This window comes from Arabidopsis lyrata (genome assembly GCF_000004255.2).
Source record: "Arabidopsis lyrata subsp. lyrata unplaced genomic scaffold ARALYscaffold_5, whole genome shotgun sequence".
NCBI classification, from domain to species: domain Eukaryota; kingdom Viridiplantae; phylum Streptophyta; class Magnoliopsida; order Brassicales; family Brassicaceae; genus Arabidopsis; species Arabidopsis lyrata.
This window is the reverse complement of record NW_003302551.1, coordinates 18707851-18727587: the sequence shown is the minus strand read 5'-3', so window position 1 is coordinate 18727587 and position 19737 is coordinate 18707851. Positions and strand designations below refer to the sequence as shown.

The following is a 19737-nucleotide window of genomic DNA, read 5'->3' as shown; positions in this document are numbered from 1 at the left end:
AAAGAAAATTTGAAGAGGATAAAGTTTTTAAAAGACCAGAGGTTAGTGGTCTTGTGTTGGACCTGTTGGGATATGTAGGAAAGCGAGATGTTGTCAGTTTCAGTGTTTTATAACTTATGTCAGTGCCAATACCATTTCACTCCTCTCATTGATATACAATTTTTATACCAAGTATACTGTAATACTATAAAGAAAATAAATTTACCTTTTCCTTCAATTTTCTCCTCATTATTTATTCTTATATTTTCCTTCCAAAAAATGGTACACTCGACCATTCGTCACAATCGTTATAAGTCTAGATTAACTGAGTTTGGAGCTGTTCATCAGAGTATGTTAACGAATCTCAGAGATGATTAAATGTTTAGTGCTAATTAAGACTTGGCATTGATCACATCACAACCGTTGGTTACATTTCCTAGAAAGAGATAAAAAGAAGAGATTTGATTCGATCATCATTGTCTATCATACAAAATGAGGATGCTAAATTGATGCTTGTTCAAATGAGCTTCATAAGCTTCACCGATCTGCAGAAACCTACAAGCCACAGGGACAAAAAAAAATCGAGACAAATCAGCAATATAGTAATGAAACAAAAAGAAAACAAAACTAATAAGCCGTAGCGGGGAAATTATAAGATTACCAAGTATTAGAATCTTATTAGTTGAAACATTCCGAGTCATTACAAAATGTCTACTCATCTATTAAAATCGATTTTCTCGCTTGTGTACCTCACTCTCACTACTCATATGATGTACTCGGACATCACCATAATATTGATTTTTGAACACGTAAAGAGTAGATTCAAGATTCCTCTATAATGAATGTAGGGAGCGAATAAAACGTTCTAGTCCCCAATTCAACGAACCAGGGTAAAGTTATGCTGTAATTTTCAATAAAGGAGAGTGAAGTACCTTTAGAGCATCTCAAGTTTCTTCTGTAGTTTCTTCTATAGCAGCAGCAACTTCAGATGTCTCATGATTCTTGCTTTCCGAAAGTGTTTCTCTCAATATCTTCACTTCATTTTCATTCTCGATGAATCTCTCGTTTAGCAATTCTACTGTCTCCATGTGTTCTCCAAATTTATTAAGCCACTGACTTTCAAAGTCCTCAATCTGTCTTTCTACTAGAGTTCGTGTCATTCTATCTTCCTCTTCTTGCTTCAATCTCAGCTTTTCAATTTCAGTAGTGCACAGGACTAAACCTCCAGAACCTTTGACATCCTTGTAGACCGGTTTCTCATCACGCAAAGGGCAACGTTTTCTGTGCTCTCTTGATGCCTTTTGTGTTTCTTTCAAAGCCTTCCTATAACCCTCTACTACACTTGTCATCATACGAAGCTCACTTTCAAGCTTATAGATCATCATATCTTTTCTCTGTTGCTCCTCAAACTTGGTTCTTTCCAATTCCTGAATCATTGCTGCCTTGCTTTGAAGTTCGTTCATCAGATACTGCTGGTTCATAACAGATTGTTCACGCTCTCGGTCTTTTTCAGCATTTGATAATCTAGTTTTTTCAACCCAGTACACCATCTGATCCAAACACATGTCAACTGGGGGTGGTTTTTCATCCCAAGAAGGTTCTGCGGTCCTCAACCTCTTATTGCCGGGGTTATGAGAATGATAAGAAATATGATTCTCGTGTTCAATCTCCCTCTTGTTATTGCCATTCCCGAACAGAGAAGAACTACCTGAACCCATAGTCATATGCATGTCAACCCTAGAAGCAAGGAAATCACCACCAATTGAATTGCCATGAATTTGTAACCCAGAGTTATAACCTAACGGAGATGCATCCCCCAACATGAGATTCTCTTGGCCAACTCCCTGAAGGGAATCGCCATTTGGAAAAAAAGGAAACCCCTCTTCATGCTTTTCTGTATCTTCCTCATCCTCTTCCCCGACATCATCAATTGGCTCATCTTCTCCCATTTCCATGGATCCTTCAATATGATTATCTTCGTCCCCCTCCCTAGCACTACTAAGATTGCAACGGCGAAGGAAATGAGAACCAGCATGAGTGTCTTCATTCCATGCCCACCTTTCATCCTCTTCTTTCTTATTTTCCTCAACATCCATTGGCTGTCCCTCAACAGGACCTCGCTCTTCCCCAGAGACCATTTCTGACACAGTCTCTTGCCCGAGATTCAATTCGATCATATGTTCTTCCACATACTTGTCTTCTTTCGAGTCGATGGCACCATCATCCTTTCCTGAATCTGCAGCACCAACATCTTCTTCCTTAACCTCCAAACAATCTTCTTTCGGAGATTTTACCATAAAATCAACCTCCTTTACATCGTCGTCGTCATCATCATCATCCCCCTCATCATCCGCTTTACATTTTTCCTTTAGTAAATCTTCTTTCTGTGTTTTGATCAACAGCTGCAGATGAGAAGCAAAAAAACAATCACCAAGCAAAGGCTCCGCTTTCAGTTCTTTCTCAACCATGAACCAGAGCAATTTAGGCCAGTCTAACTTTTCCAAATGCTTTTGCTTTATATCCCTTGTCCATTCAACAATCTCTACAGGCATAATCCACATATCATCTCTCTGCAGTAGAACCCAAGTTGAAAGAATCTCATCAATAAACCGAACAGATTCATCGTTTTCCAGAAGTTCTCTCTCCTCCTCTGTAACAACAAAGTCTTTCTTCTTAGGCAACTTCAACGCTCGAGCCAAATCAGCACGGCTGACGTTGATCCTAGCCCCATTAACATAGCTGCATCGACCCTCAGAATTGTAATACGCAACAAGGTTCGCTACTAGATCCTGACGGATATTTTGATCAAACTCCAAATGCACAAAATCCCACAGACCTAACGTCTTCAAGAGCTTCTCATGCCGAGCAAAATCTAGGGTTTTACATGGAACGAAAGCAATGGGCTTCAAAGTTTTCAAAAGTACCTCAAGCTTCTCTTTTGACTTCTCTTGCTGCTTTCGTTTCTTCTGAATCCCTTTCTTCCGCTTCGGTCCACCTCCACGGCGGTAATAAGAAGAGCTTACGGCTTGCGTCGCGTCCATATCGTCCTCTTCGTTCCTACTTTCCTCAATCGAAGCTTCTAACTGCTGATCTCTACCGTCGGATTCCTCCGGATCCTGCAGATTCTGTGTTTCTTCGTCCTGTGTTGATTCTAGATTTAGGGCTTTGTTAGGGACGGAATTCGCATTCTCCAATGAAATACTTCCTTGCTCTACTAAACTCGGTTTCTCAATTAAACTAGGGTTCCCAGAAAGAGCTTCTGCATCTCGATCGGTGGGATCTGACGGCGGAGAAGAAGCCATGGCTGATGATTTTCTCCTCGGAAAAGCTAAACTGAGTCAATTCATCGGTCGTGAGACCAGAAGCCTTTCTGAAAGGAAATTAACCAATCACAAAGAGCCACGTCATCAATCCGAGTACTTAGTTTATATTGGCCGGTGCCCCAAACACTCATTCACCTTTATTTAATGGGCCGACATAGAGGCCCAATTAGGCGCTTAAATCCAAGAAATTACAGTATACACCCGAATATTTCTCTGTTTTCACGAAAACAGTCCAAAATAGTCTCGAGTCTCTTCAGATTCTCTCTCGTCACTGTTAGATCTTCCATTTTCTCCGATACCTTTAACGGTAACTTTCTGGTGCTCACTTCCAAGTTCCAAATCAGCGGTTATAAAAAAAATATCCCTAGAAACCTTCTTCGCGACACTACTTTGGTTGATCTTCTCTCTCTGAGGAAATAATTATGTATCTCTCTCGTCTCTCTCTTCTCGCTGCGACGACGGCGATGTTAATGGTGGTTGCGACTGCGCAGATCGGAGGTCAAGTGTTGCAAGTGGAGTTATGGTGTGTGGCGAAGAACAACGCGGAAGATTCGTCGCTCCAGACCGCGATTGAGTGGGCTTGTGGTCAAGGCGGCGCTGATTGTGGTCCGATTCAGCAAGGTGGACCTTGTAACGACCCGACGGATGTTCAGAAAATGGCGTCGTTTGTTTTCAACAATTATTATCTGAAGAACGGCGAGGAGGACGAGGCTTGCAATTTCAACAATAACGCTGCTCTTACTTCACTCAATCCCAGTATAGCCTTCTTCTGAAATCCAAATCTTATATCAATTAGGGTAGTGGAATCAGGATTATAATGATGATCTCTTGTTTTGAATTCAATTTTTAGATTCAGATTTGATACATTTGTGCATCTTGTTGAAGTAATTTCCCCCCCAATTTTTGTGTGTTTCAGGTCAGGGAACTTGCAAATACCCTTCGAGGTAATCAATTTCAAACTATCTTTGAGCAATTTAGATCGATATGAGAGATCGTTTTGTGATTTGAATTTTTTCAATATCAGTTTCCTTAATAAGAGCTAATCTTGTATTGGTAAGAAGGAAGTTACTTCATTTCCATGGAGAATGGATTTGGTTCTTAGATTGTTCAATACATGATGAACATGAATGGATGCCTTTGGTTATACTTATGTGATTCTCTGTGTTGCTTTGTTCACTGATGAGGATTCACATCTCTATAACTTATCTCAACAATACTCTTGAAAAGCTCATGATGTGCTGCAGTAAGGGAGTCAACAATGGTCGAGTAGCGGATGCCACTTCAACGGGTGCAGGACAAGCAGATATGAGCCGTGGTGGCAGACCGATTTGCAACAGTTGGATTGTGACCTTCATCGGTTTCAGCAGCTTATTGACGATGACACGGATAATTCATCATCTTTAGGCTTACACGCACGGGCTCATTGATGATGAGAAGGATACTATTTTGATCTCTCCCAGTTTACCTTTGAAGAGAAGCCTAATATCTAATTTTTTTTTGTCTGGCATTTTGATTTTTTATAATCCATCCCACTGTGAGTGATTGAACATGTTTTGATTGCTTCTCTGGGAATTCGTAGTGATATTTCTTTCTCTCAACGAACGGATAATGATGTAATGATGTCATGTCATCAACCATAATTGGTTAATAGACATATAATGAGAAAGAGTGCTACGTAGTTTAAAAGGAATTTACCTGAGGGGGTGTGTGATTGACCACGATTGCGGGAGATTCAACAAGGTCATCCGTATCGCAGATGGATGCTGCTGTACCAAGATACTCCTTATGCGCTTTTTCTAGTGAAACAATATATAACCTCAGATCAAGGATATATACAGAAGATATAGTAAAAGAGAAAGAGTGTTAGAGAGTAATTATCAAAAAAATAAAATAAAAAGGTGTTAGAGAGTATATACATTACAGTTAAGTTTTTTATTTGAAACTTTGGCTTTTCTTTCATTATTGTAAGTTTGTAGTAAAATCAAAAACGGTAGTAGTTGGTTAGATGATTTCATTTTCAATTTCTTATAGAAAATCTGTATTTGTCTTTTTTATTAGCTTTAAATTTTCCGTAAATATAGATTTAAAGTTCAAAAATCGAATAAAAGAAAATAAAATTGGGTCTGGTTGGCAAAAGATTTAGTCGATCCCGAATAAAGTTGTTGGCGTTGCCAAACAAAGCGTCTGTCTTTTATCTAGTGAAAACCTCCCGCATCCGTCGCCGCCGTACACTCGACACGAATAACGGTTGCCAAATCTCTTCCATCCTATTCGCCGAGCGACTATATTCGACTGATATTGGTGAGCCTTTTCTCGTATTCTTTTTGATGTATGGTTTATGTGTGAACTGGACTTGCGGACGTCGGGGAATTAGGGTTTTTTCTGCTACCCAAATGCTGAAAATGTCGAGGATAATTTCACCATTCTCGTATAAGATTTAGGATTTTATTCTGGGAATCTTATCGCATATCAATATAAATCGTTTCTTTTCGTTCAATTTTGGATCCGATTATCGTATCTGCTGCGAATGATTTTCCTTAATTTTGGTTCTGTGTCTGTTAGTTTATTGGTTGATCACCAGGTTTATCGTTTCTAAAATCTATCGAACTATGAAAGATGCACTTGGTTCAAGAGATTCAGTGATTGAACTTTTGAATCTTGACTTCTGTTGTTGACTCTGTAAGCTTTCTCTACACGTTGTTGCAGAAGATAGCTCAAAAATGGAGAACACTGGGAGCATTAAGCAAGAAGCACCGTCTCTTCCTCCGGGGATCTTCGAGATACCGGGGGAGCCTGCGGTTGTTATCAATGGTGTGCCTGATGAACCGCAAACAGATTGTATGATTGCCAAAGATGAACCAATATCAAGTGGCACTGTAGGAAGCGGCGAATGGCTTGTGGGTAGAGAAGTTCGGAAGTTTTTTTTGGGTCACTACTATTCTGGTATGGTGACAAAGTTCGATAAACAATCGGGATGGTACAGAGTTGAATATGAAGATGGGGATTCTGAAGATCTTGACTGGTCTGAGCTAGAAGAGGTGCTTCTTCCTTTGGATGTTACTGTGCCACTGAGGTCAATCTCATTGCAGATCATCAAGAATCGACAAATACATGCCCAAACTTATGGATACACGCCACAACGCTAGACCAAGAACTCCAACACAAAAGGGTCGGCTTATTGCGCAGAGTCAATATGGTGAAGCAGGACAGAAAGGTTACACTCTTATGCCTTCAAATTGGAAACATTTGAATAGTCTTTTGAAAATATCATCGCTTGAGTATACGGTATTGGAAGACTAGTGGAATAATGGAATAGTAGTCAGTAGATACATTATAGATGAAAACTTTTTTTGTACGATTATCAAAATTGCTAAACCAATTTTAGTAGATAAATTTCGTTTCGTTTAAAATAGTCATATTTTCAAAATGAGTTTGACATATACGTGTCTCCAACTTTTTCTATTTCTTATATACAACATGTCTCTGACTTGATTCTATTCAAAAAACAAATTATCTTTCACTTAATTCAAACCTTAATAGACTCGTTCCAAGACAGATGTAGAGGTTGCTTGTTGCACGACTCCTCGCTGTGATTCGTCAAGCAAATTAATTATTTATACACTCAAATTATAACCCTGTTTGTGTATAAATGATGCAAGCACAACCACAAAAATGCAATCGCAGAGCAACGACCATCTTCCCAATGGCTAGCCTTCTTCTTCCTCTGTTCTCAGCTCTTCTTTTTGCGGCCACCATTACAGAATCCGAAGCTTACTCAACAACAGTGAAGGCACCGTATCCAGGATATAAACCGGAGAAGCTAACCCACCTACACTTCTACTTCCACGACATTATCTCCGGGAACAAACCAACCGCCGTCCCAGTTGCTAGGGGTCCTGCAACAAACTCCTCTGCAACCAGCTTCGCTTTGGTTGCAATCGCTGACGATCCATTGACGATTGGGCCTGAAATAACCTCAGAGGAGATCGGGAGAGCCCAAGGGATGTATGCATCGGCCGACCAGAATAACTTTGGTCTGCTTATGGCTTTTAACTTGGTTTTCACCAAGGGTGAATTTTCCGGCAGCACCGCGTCGATGTATGGCCGGAATCCGATATTGTCGAAGCTGAGAGAGTTTCCAATCATCGGAGGTACGGGAGCATTCAGGTTCGCAAGAGGATATGCACAAGCCAAGACTTTTGTGTTCAATATTACCAGTGGAGATGCTGTTGTCGAGTATAATGTCTATATCTGGCATTAATTATTGGTTTTCATCACTTTTTGTTGAAAACCAAAAGAAATAAAAACTGGTGGAAAAAATGTTTTTTTGTTTTTGTTTTTGTTGAATTGATATTGTGATTTTGGTGTAATTTTTATTGTATTGTTATAAAATTTCATCACTTGAGTACATTAGATGACATCATGGAATAGTTAAACACTAGAGATCAGATAACTTATAGCTTGGTAATCACAAAATGATAAAAACCAATTCTGGTAGATGAACTACGTTTTGTTTTTCAATGTGCAACAAACGTGTCTCTGACTTTCCCTCTCATTTTATAAATCATTATCTCTCTCTTAATTCTTTTCAATTTTTTCAATTTTTTTATATTTCACTAAACTATCATATTCCTTGAATAATTCCAAAGATTATGATCCACGTACATGAATGGAGATTCGTTTGTTAGCACGTCGCCTCGCTAGCTGTGATTAACGAAGAAAAATCTATTATTTATTCAGTTGTTCTTCAATCAATAATTCTGTTTTGTGTATAAATTATGCAAACACTTCCGCAAAAACGCAAAACACATTTTTTTCACACAGCCTGAAAAATCAGTTGACTTTGTAGAGCAACAACCATCTTCCCAATGGCTAGCCTTCTTCTTACTCTGTTCTCAGCTCTTCTTTTTGCGGCCACCATTACAGAATCCGTAGCTTACTCAACAACAGTGAAGGCACCGTATCCAGGACATAAACCGGAGAAGCTAACCCACCTACACTTCTACTTACATGACGTTGTCTCCGCAAAGAAACCAACCTCCGTCGTAGTCGCTACGAGTCCCACAACAAACTCCTCTGCAACCGCTTTCGGTATGGTTGCAGTGGTTGACGACATATTGACGGTGGGGCCTGAAATTAGCTCAGAGGAAGTTGGGAGAGCCCAAGGAATTTTTGCAGCGACCGACCAGAATAAGTTTAGTCTGCTTATGGCTTTCAACTTGGTTTTCACCAAGGGTGAATTTTCGGGCAGCACGGGGTCGATGTATGGCCGGAATCCGATAATGTCAAAGGTGAGAGAGATGCCGATCATCGGAGGTACGGGAGCTTTTAGGTTTGGTAGAGGATATGCGCAGGCCAAGACTTTTACGTTCAATACTACCAGTGGAAATGCTGTGGTCGAGTATAATGTCTATATCTGGCATTAATTATTATTGACTCCCTAGTGCTTTTCCATTTTTACGTGACAAAAGGAACGTTTTGGTTGAATACAAAAATAAATGAATGGTTAGTGGAATAAATGGTTTTTTTGCTGTTGAATTGATATTGTGATTTTGATGTATTTTATTGTAAGAAACTGTGGTAAAAAGTTGTATTTTATGTGGCGAATTGTTGTGAAGTTATAATCTATTGTGTTTCAAAACGATATCAACTAATGATACTTCACCAGTTTCATGTAGTTTAACTTTTAAGGTTTTCCACACATTAAACTTTTTGTTTAACAAAACCTAATTAATATACCTTTATCATATGAATAAGTGGTAGTTGTTTCATTTATATATGTAATATGTTAACTCCAGCTAACCGGTAGAAGCTAGAAAGAAAATGCTACGCATATTTTGCATTACGACAAACAAATGTTTTTCTAAAAGACTAAAACATCAATTATTACAAAGAGACAGCAGTATATATTAAAATAATTACTTTTTTAGTACAATGTTGCGTCAAAAAATTGCTTATCAACGAGTTTTGGGATTTATGAAAACGCAATTGCGGATCTCCCTCAGACTTCAGAGTTGTGTGACTTGTGACCGTTATTGATCAACCTTCTATGGCCGAGTAGAGCATGCATTGTGGTAATAAAATTTGATGGATTGTCATTAATTTTATTGGGCTTATGCCCATTAAATCTGATCTATTAAAAAGCCCATTGACTAAAATCTAAGGAAACGCTAATGTCTTGCGGAGCGCTTCTGAAGAGTCACGGATACAAATTGTTCAATTTGGACTTCTTTTTTTTTTCCTAGGATTATTTTCAATTTTAAGATTTTTTTTACTTTTGTTTATTTTATATTTCTAGATCATTAAAAAAATTGGGTTATCGTCGAATGGGACCAGTATATCGAATCGATTTAAAATAATTTTTACGTTGACGTTATGAAAAAACTGGAGTTAACCGTAATTTATGTCCAGTGTCTACTATTACTAACAAAATTTAAAACCAACAAGAGAATGATAAAGAAAACAAATGAAATTGACAAGAGGTCGGGAGACATGTACGACATCATAATATCTAGAGAAAGCTCCCCCACATACATGTAACATCGTTAATGCAATATTGAAAAGATGCTCTCTTCCAGCGGATGTAGGAAATAATTTTACCCGTGGCAATAATATTAACCTTAAAAAAAATCGTTTCTTACAAATCCCATAAAAAATACGAACAAAAAATAATACTTTACGAAAGTAACCCACGATCACTCATAAATCGAAATCTTCTTATCACTTTTCACATTAGTGACAAATCCAAATAAATCTTTGTCAACATAACATACGAAGCAATCACTTAAAATTGGTTTCCAATTCAGCTCTTTCTAAGCCAAGACACTAAATCCAATTATAATGATCATCATGGTTGTCTTGGATTTTTAATTCTATATTACACATTATATATGTTTATAAATTGTAAATTTGTAAGACAAATCATTTTTGGTTTACTTCTAAACATAAACCGAATTCTCAGAGATTTGATATACAAAAATACATAAAACAATGTTCTAAACTTAAAAGTAAAAAAAAAAAAAGAGAGATTGGAGTAAGAGAAAATAATAAAAATTTAATGAAAGAGAAATAAAACATAGAATAGAAACGTATGTATAGAAAAAAATAAAGTTATGGGGGCATTAAGTAATATATTAACAGGGACAAAATTAAAAAATGTTACAAAATAACATTAATTTTTGAAAAATTGACAGTGGCAACTGCCCCTCTATAATATCATGTGGCTCCGCCCTTGCTCTCTCCATTTATAATAATTATTTTTAAATCGTGGTCCATACAAAATGTTTTTCATAAAATAAAACTCATCTAGCTTCCAGACAAAAACAATATTTATTTTCAACCCACTAAAATGATAGTAGAATGATTTTGTTCAAGTGAAGAAGGCTAATATTTTATAAGCATCATTTTCTAAAATTGTAAAACATTGTGATGAAAGTATACGTTATATTAGGATCTTCGTCTAGTTTCGATAATGGTATCTTCATAATATTATGTATATTAACATTGATTGTGTATAACTGTATATAGAGGTAGAATTAATCTAGAGTGTTTTAAGTTTAACTATGAAAAGACATTGGTGGGCTCATGTTCTTTACCTTCACTTACTAGGCCTGGGCGTTCGGATATTCGGGTCGGGTTTTTCGGGTTCGGGTTTTTCGGGTATAGAAAACTAAGATCCGTTCGGGTATTTTAAAACTTCGGGTTCGGGTCGGGTTCGGATCGGATATTTCGGGTTCGGATTCGGGTTTACCCGAAGTATCAAAATATTAAAAATTTTGTATTCGACTCTTTGCAAAGTATTGAAAAATACTCAAAAATCTATAAAACCCAAGTATTTTTTAACCGAATCTAGCCAAAAGTAACAAAACACCCAAAAATTCTTAACATCCAAATAATTTAGGCACTTAAGTTTTTACAAGTATAAATATTACTAATATATTATAACTATGTACTTATATTTCGGGTATGTTCGGGTACTTGTTCGGGTTAGGGTTCATGTCGGGTTCGGGTTCGGATTTTTGGGTTGTGAAGTTTAGAACCCGTTCGGGTATTTTAAAACTTCGGGTTCGGATTCGGATCGGGTTTTCGGGTCGGGTTCGGTTCGGTTCTTCGGGTTCGGGTAATATGCCCAAGCCTATCACTTACATTGTTGTATAATTTTGTTTTTGTTTTTATTGCTGTTTTTAATCTGCTAAAAAGCATTTAGCACCATAAAGTAATCTTGGTTTCATGGCTACATGCTATGAAAGGGACACGATATGTTTAGCTAAAATCTTGCATGTACGTACAATACAGAGCTGTTACTTAATAATGATTTAATGTATTGCAGTTATAAGCTAACATAGTCCGGTCCGTTCATGATAGCTGGTCATGCAGACCGGGCTTGCATTACATATAATTTACTTCTCTGACTAGATTGGATCTACGAGATCAAGTAATGTTTTAAATGTTTGGATATTGGAGATACAATTAATCTTGTATGTATACCATAATATATATATATATATAGGATTATACCATTTTGATACCATATATAGTTTTTTGCATGGAGAATTTCATCTCTATTAGCACATGTCTTTTCAATTTAATTTTGAAAGAAATTAAATAGATGAGTAATGTATGAAAAGGTATAGATAGATAATAGATTATAGATAGATGGATGGATGAAAGAAGAGCAGTGGTCCAAGTGGAGGAGTTGCATCTAAGAAAAGGAGGAAAGGAAGCAGAGAAAGTGAGAGGTATTATAAAAAAAAAAAGAAAGAAAGTGAGAGGTAATGGTCCCTTCACCAAAAGCCATTTAATCTCTGAAGCATATATGACTATGACTTTAATGGCAAAGCCAAGGTGTTTGTAACCAAGTGTTTGCTGTTAGGGTTTCTGAGACTTTGTGGGCTTTTAAGGCCTTGTGGGGTTCAACTCCATTCACGGGGCCCCCCTTTGTGTGATTTGTTTGATTTATAAATTTATATGTTGTTGTTTTTTTCGTCGGTTTGTCTGAAAATGTGTTATTCCTATAGTATTTATAGTAGCCTAATCTATAAATGATGGTCTTTTTCTTCCATCTAAATTTTCGTTAAGATATTTTGGATGGAATAGAAAACCGACGGATGTAGAAAACAATCTAGAAAGATAAATGATGGTCGCAAAAGAGAAAACAATTAATTAACTTTAAAAGTTTTCAGTTATGTAATTAAATAATGTTAAGTTTATATTAATGGCTAGACTAATTAATTTAATGCCAAAAGTTTATTAAAATTAGAAACTGAAAAACTAAACAAAACTTTTAGATGATCACCCAACAAACTAAAAAGTACGTGATATATGTAATAATGTCAAATATAACCAATGTTGTGTTGGCCCAATGGTAAATCTCCTAGGTGGAGCTACTGGGTTCGATGCGCGTTGGGAGGGATTTCTTCTCCAAATGAGATGAATTTAATCTGGTGTGGATCCCGTCTCTAGGAAATGTAGGGCCTTCGAAATTGAACTTCCAGATATTAAAAAAAAAAAAAAAAAACAATGTCTAATATAATGCTTCAAGAGATAATTCAGTTTGATTATAATGCCATAGTACATAAAAGTGACTAGACCTTTAAAAGCTCTAGACTAAAACCTTATTCAATCTCTTCACCGACATGGCTCATCTTAGTCTACCTCACATTAATATAAAGGAACACTGTTATTTACGATTCTGTTCATCAGCTAAAGTCCACCGAGATACTTTCTATGCGCGCAGCTAATACATGAATCACACAATCCATCAGATCTATGCAAACAAATTGTGTTTTTTGGTTCTCTTGAAATTTTATTTAGCATACATTTTGATATGGTTTGCTAAGAGTTACTAGCAATCTTCTCTTGTCTTCATGCTTGGGCTCTCGCTGTAGACTAAATTGGCGCATTATATTTGTTTTATATACAGTATTTTATTATTATGTATTTTAATGATATAGACTACCGACGGAAACTTATATAGTTCAATTGGATATCTAAACCGAGACTTAAATTTGTTTTATATATGCAGATTAAATATTTTTTAAATTAAAGTTGCTTTATTTTCTTTATGTCATCATTCACGGAAACTTAATTACTAACTCAGATTAGTTTAAAACTTTTTTTTTTTTGCTAAATGAGTAAATATCATATAAATGAAAAGTTAGGATTTACATGTTGATTACCTAAGACACTACTAGTTCCTTGGCAAAAGATAAAACTAGTTAGTTTAGTTTAAAACTTAAAATTTTTATAGAAGTTTTATGTATATAGTTTGATGATTTTAATACATGACGATGATAACAACACACAAAGACTTTCAATTTATTGATGACATCAACACTGATTGAACAGCATGTAAGGACCACTTCTCTCAACTGTCTCACAAAAAAAATTGTGCTTCACATACGTTTTTAGTGGCTAGACAGTAGACAACTCGAATTTTTATCGATTCCAGAAATTAGTCTAGACTTCGGTCTGGAATTCTCCTGATTAACAAAAAAGAGAGAGAGAGATGAAAGAAGTAAAAGCTGGTTCTTAAAAGAGAATTCTCTACGACCTATAAATAGTAACATCCGGGTACATGTAAGCAAATATGTGTTCAGAGAGTGGTACACACCTACCTTCACGTACGTTCGTAATGAACCCATTTCCCTGATAACTTGCACCTAGTTTTTGTTTTTTCCTTTTTCTTAGTTACTTATCATAAATTTACCATGACCCATTTTCTGCTCCATAAGTGTTGTATCCGTTTCATTAATTCTCGGGATATTATATTTTTTTGAAATTATATTGTTTTTTATAAAAAAAGTTATTTTTCTTGAAAAATAAGTTAAAACAGGAGGAGACGTGTCTTTCATTTTAGAACAAACGTTGTCCAGGAGTTTTCAAAGAGCGACGATATCACAAAATTTGTTTCATTTGTGGATTAATGTTACTTTATGATAATATTAACCCCTGTTTTAAAAATCTCCGCCTACCCCGATTACTCTCCGCTTAATCGCTAGGCCACTCTGTCCGCCTCGATTAATGACTAATCCCTTAAAAAAATTAGTCACCCTATTACTCTCCGCCTAATCCGATTATTTTCCGCCTATTCTTACATATCCCGATTATTTTTTGATTGCAAGTATAAAATAACTTTTTTTTTATTTAAACATTTGAATTGGAAGTTTGTGATGTTTTACAATAATTTATGTTCAAATTTTTAACAAGTCATAATTTTTAATCAAAAAATCATAAAAATTTGCCTTAAAATATATATTTTATGTGTTTACTACAATTTTGAAAACAATATTAGATTAATATATTTTTAAAATATTAAAATAACCCTAAAAATAATCCCCAATTTTAATCCGATTTTTTCAAACAAGGATATTAACATACTCAAATTTTGTGTGTTTTTAATAAGACTAAGAACATGTGCATTGGTGAGAGATTCATTGAATATCTCACTAATATAATATTTTTTAATGTAGTTTAATATTTGTAATTTAATTTAACTTTAATATGTATTTTTAATTTTATCTTAATATATATATTTAAATTTTCAAATCTCTGATTTCGTTTTAAGTAATCAATTTCAAATGTAGTATTATTGTAATTTTAGTTAATAGTATTAATTAAAAATAAAATTAATATATTATATAAACTCATGTATAATAGAACTTGCTAAGTTGCTAGATAGATAATTTTATTTTATGATTTATTAAAAAATAAAAACAAAATTATATAAATTATTTAATTAACTTTTAAAACTATTATGGATTTGATTTATCATAACAAAATCTGAATCCTTTATGGAAAGACACGGGAATAGATCATCAATGCAACCTCAATATTTCGATTTCAAAGTCGAGAACCGAGTTTAGTTAGATTCCCCGTCTGAAAATTTAGCAACACTATATATATACATGGTCGGGGTGCGTGACATGATATTGTTTCTCCCAATACCTTTTCAAATCTGTAGATAAAAAGTAAAATTGATTATACGTGAACTGAAAAGGTAAAATCCAAACTGAAACATATATTACTAAAAAATATTTGATCAAAAACTTAAGATCAGTATCGAAAAGAAAACTGTACCAAACTAATATGTACTAGTCTACTAGATTAGGTTGAAAAGCTATAGCTTTCTTTTTAAATCGAAAAAGTGAAAATCTCAATGTAATTGAAATTGAATATTCGTAGTCTTAAGTGCACTTGTGGGGAATTAATAAGAAACAAAAGTAGATAACACAGGAACCAGGCGGAACAATGGTTTTGAAGGAAAGTTGTTTGTTGGGGAAATGAATACACAAAGAAGCTAATACTGTATATTGTATTTTATTCAAGGACATATTTCCTAGGTAACCAAATTTATAAAAAAAGCACAGTGTCATTTTCGTAAATTAGTGATTTTTTTTTCCGGACAGTATTGTATAATCAGATAAAATTACGCAAAACAAACTACCATATTTACGAAAATGCGATCCATCCACTTTGCAAATTAGAAAAACAAAACAAAATATTGTTATTAGTGCTATTACTTAAAAAAAAAAAAAAGAGTAGTATTTTCTCGGAGAAAACTAATACTTCAGTAGCAATTTATCGCAGGGGCGGATCCAGAACAAAAATTTGTATGGGGCACAAAATTACTTATTATTATCAATATTAAATTTACACCCGAAAAAGTAAGATAAATATAGCATTCCACCTTTAGTAAATTTAAATTTTATTTGGGTTTAAATATATTTAATTACATATATTAAAGATAAAAACTATATCGAAACATATCTTATTTCTACAAATTTAAGCTCTATACATATTAGAACAAATAATAAAAAAGATAATATGTTTTACTAATTCACTAGTTTTGCAATATCTTTTAAATTTAAACGTAAATATGCTTTACAGTATAAAAGGAAGATTTCAATTTTGTTTTAAAAATAACATATAGTCATGTAGGTGTCTCGGTGGAAAAAAAAATCAGCAAAAAAGTTCAAAAAGAGTATCGAACCCTTCACCTATGATGATACATGGAACACTTGTCTACCAAATAAGCTATAAGAACTAGAGAAATTGTTAAAAATGCCCCTTTTTCAATACCCCTTTTCAAAAATACCCTTTTTGAGAGTTCATTTTTAAGTTTGCCCTCTTTTAATTTTTAATGACCATTTTACCCTTATTTGAAACAAAATTAGGTCCACAAAATACAAAATATTTTTTGGCGGGAAAAGTGATCCCGCAATTTTCCCGCCAAAACACTTGTAAAAACCTTGTAAAATTTTCCCGTAAAAATTTTTCCCGCCAAAAATTTTTTTTTGCGGAAAAAGTGATTCCGCAATTTTTTTGGCGGGAAAAATTTACGAGGTATTTTAAAGGTTTTACGGAGTATTTACAAGTGTTTTGTAAGGTTTTACAATGTATTTTAAAAGGTTTTACAAGGTACTTATAAAGTTTTATAAGGTATTTATAACTTGTAAAACCTTATAAAAAACTTGTAAAACCTTATAACTTGTAAAACCTTATAAAATAGCTTGTAAAATTTTATAATATCTTATAAATACTTTATAAATACATTGTAAAACCTTTTAAAATACATTGTAAAACCTTATAAATACCCTGTAAAAATCCTTTAAAATACCTTGTAAATTTTTCCCGCCAAAAAATTTCCCGCCAAAAATTTAACGCCAAAAAATTTGCGGAATCACTTTTCCCGCAAAAAAAATTTTTTGGCGGGAAAATTTTACAAGGTATTTTAAAGGTTTTACAAATTTTTACAAGTGTTTTGGCGGAAAAAATTGGGGGATCACTTTTCCCGCTAAAAAATATTTTGTATTTTGTGGACATAATTTTGTTATATTTCCTTATATATTTATGATATCTTTTATTAAAAGAAGGGTAATTTAGTCATTTTGTACATAAAAAGGGTATTTTTAAAAATGAAAATCCAAAGAAGGCATTTTTGAAAAGAGATATTGAAAAATGGGCATTTTTGTGAGTCTCCCTAAAAACTAACTATACAATAATGGATTAAATAATTTTTAACAAGTAGTGTGGGGCACGTGCCTCACCCCATCACCATGTAGATCCGCCCCTGATTTATCGAATATATTGATTACCAAAAAAAAATTTATCGAATATATTTGTCGTCCAAGTCAAGCTTTCACATCCGGCTATTGCACATTCACCCCAAGTTGATCCTGGATCATCATGCATTATAGATCCATATTCTTCATCGGACAATCTAACACATTTTATTTCACACCGTGGGTGGTAAAATTGCGACTTTTACATTTGAATATATACAATTAATTCATTCATCACTCTTAAGAGAACATGGATAAGCTATCAACCTTTCTTTTGCTTTGATAATTAGAAGTTATCAATCAACCTTTCTGACAAACAACAAATAGAAAATTTATGAATTGCCATAAAATATGGGAACCAACCAGTTTTATATAAACGTTGCCTATCTCTCTAAAAAGCAGTCGGCCTCATAACTCTATATCACTCATTATTTCTATCCCTTGTTTGAAAAATCGCTAGGCGCTAGTCGGGCGCTCGGCATGGGCCTAGCGATTAATCGGAAAATCGGATTAAAATCGGGGATTAATCGGGGATTAGTTTTAGGGTTATTTTAATATTTTTAAAATATATTAATCCAATATTGTAAAAATTTATGATTTTTATTACAAATTTATGATTTTTATTAAAATTTGAACACAAGTTATTGTAAAACATCACAAACTCTCCATTCAAATGATTGAATAACAAAAATAAAAAGTTTTTTTATACTTGCAATCTAAAAGATAATCGGGGTATATAGAATTAGGCGGAAAGTAATCGGATTAGGCGGAGAATAATCGGGTTACTGATTTTTTAGGGGATTAGTCATTAATCGAAGCGGATAGGGTGGGCCTAGCGATTAAGCGGGGAGTAATCGGGGCTAGGCGGGGATTTTTAGAACAGGGTTTCTATCTCTCTATTTCTCTCTCTCTATGGACGAGGCTGCCAGAGAAACAGAAACTCAAGATTTCATGAACGTCGAATCCTTCTCTCAGCTTCCTTTCATTCGCCGTCCTAAAGATAAGAACCCTAAACCCATTCGTGTCTTCGGCAAAGATTTCACCGGCGGAGGTTTCTCTAGTACCACCGGTCAAGAAGACTACTCCGATCCCTACCAGACCAAAGACAAAGAAGAAGAAGAAGAAGAAGAAGACCAAACCGGAGATAACAGTAAGGACAATAATAGCATCAGCAACAACAGGAGATTCGAGTGTCATTATTGCTTTAGAAACTTTCCTACTTCACAAGCCCTAGGTGGACACCAAAACGCTCACAAACGCGAACGCCAGCTCGCCAAACGTGGTGTTCCCTCCTACTTTTATCATCCTGACAATAACCCTTACAGTTACCGTCATTACCCGTCGTGGACCAGTGGTCCATTAACAGCGGCTAGGTCCTATGGAGGATATGCTTCTGGTCCTCAGCTGTCGGCGTATTATACACGACCGAGCTATGGGAGTCAGTTAGGGCTATGGCGTCTACCGCCTCGAGTTCAAGGCGTTTATAACTCAAACGCAGCGTTGACTAGTAATGGCTCTTCTTCTAATTCGAGTTTACCGTTGTTGGCCGGTTCTCGAACCCAACTACCATCTCAAGTGGGTGGCTCCGCTGCTCAGAACAGAATGTCATCGTACCGGTACGGATTGAGCTCTAACGTGCAAGATCATGTGAGTCTCGATCTTCATCTTTAAAGATTTGAAAACAAATTAAAACTCGGAGTGTTCATGTAACTTAGTGAAAGAGAAAACTCTAAGTTATTGAGTGTTAAGTAACTTTAACGATTCAACTTCTTATAACATATTTCCCTTATTGAGTTGAGTGTTATGTAACTTAGTGAAGGAAAAAATTCACGCCGTGTTTATGCTTCTGAATAAGAAACGGCACGATGTGTAAGATTCACGTATTTTATTTTGTTTAATACTTTAATGTTCATCGTTCTTTTTGTTTTGTTTTTCCACACGTGCTTAGATGAAGGAAAGGAATTTACCATTTTACGTATCCACATTTATTGTAGCTTCGAACAATTCTGTTTTGGGTTCAGTGAAATTGTCAGTCATTAGACATAGTAGTACTTCATAGTTACTACTGAGCATTTAGTTATAACCACAATGACTGAGATTATTTATTATTACTATTATTTTATTTTTGTCAAAACTCAGATTGAATTTCAAAGAAAAAAATCATAGAATGATTGGAATCTTTACTGTACTAAACTAACAAGTAACAAATACAAATTAAATACAAAAATTGAACCTCTTGAGTACAAATCTTTTACAAGGGTTTGAAACGAATCTAATGGACACTGGACTCATCGCCATGTCCTGGAAACAAATAAAACTCAGGATGGGTAATAATAAGCTTAGACGATGATGATGATGATGATAATTTGGTA

At 35.0% G+C, this 19737-nt stretch overlaps 4 protein-coding genes across 4 annotated transcripts; 3 read left to right on the top strand and 1 right to left on the bottom strand.

Annotated features, from left to right (window-relative positions):
• Positions 1-350: 350 nt before the first annotated feature.
• LOC9314257 lies at positions 351-3418 on the bottom strand. The gene is made up of 2 exons (XM_002876410.2): positions 912-3418; positions 351-534 (listed from the first exon to the last, which is right to left on the bottom strand). The coding sequence occupies exon 1, from the start codon at positions 3279-3281 to the stop codon at positions 924-926; it is 2358 nt and encodes a 785-aa protein (XP_002876456.1). The 5' UTR covers positions 3282-3418; the 3' UTR covers positions 351-534; positions 912-923.
• A 146-nt stretch (positions 3419-3564) lies between these two features.
• On the top strand, positions 3565-4992 carry LOC9314256 (PLASMODESMATA CALLOSE-BINDING PROTEIN 5). The gene is made up of 3 exons (XM_002878142.2): positions 3565-4058; positions 4219-4246; positions 4547-4992. Exons 1-3 carry the CDS (start codon positions 3725-3727, stop codon positions 4704-4706), a joined length of 522 nt encoding a protein of 173 aa, XP_002878188.1. The 5' UTR covers positions 3565-3724; the 3' UTR covers positions 4707-4992.
• A 460-nt stretch (positions 4993-5452) lies between these two features.
• On the top strand, positions 5453-8943 carry LOC9314255 (dirigent protein 17). Its single transcript, XM_021024495.1, is given in 7 exon segments — positions 5453-5603; positions 6009-6358; positions 6449-6481; positions 6483-6516; positions 7088-7127; positions 8242-8294; positions 8403-8943. Coding segments are annotated over 6 exon segments (822 nt in total). The 5' UTR covers positions 5453-5603; positions 6009-6022; the 3' UTR covers positions 8729-8943.
• A 9308-nt stretch (positions 8944-18251) lies between these two features.
• Positions 18252-19334, top strand: LOC9314252 (zinc finger protein GIS). The gene has a single exon (XM_021025695.1). The coding sequence runs from the start codon at positions 18278-18280 to the stop codon at positions 19034-19036; it is 759 nt and encodes a 252-aa protein (XP_020881354.1). The 5' UTR covers positions 18252-18277; the 3' UTR covers positions 19037-19334.
• Positions 19335-19737: the final 403 nt, after the last annotated feature.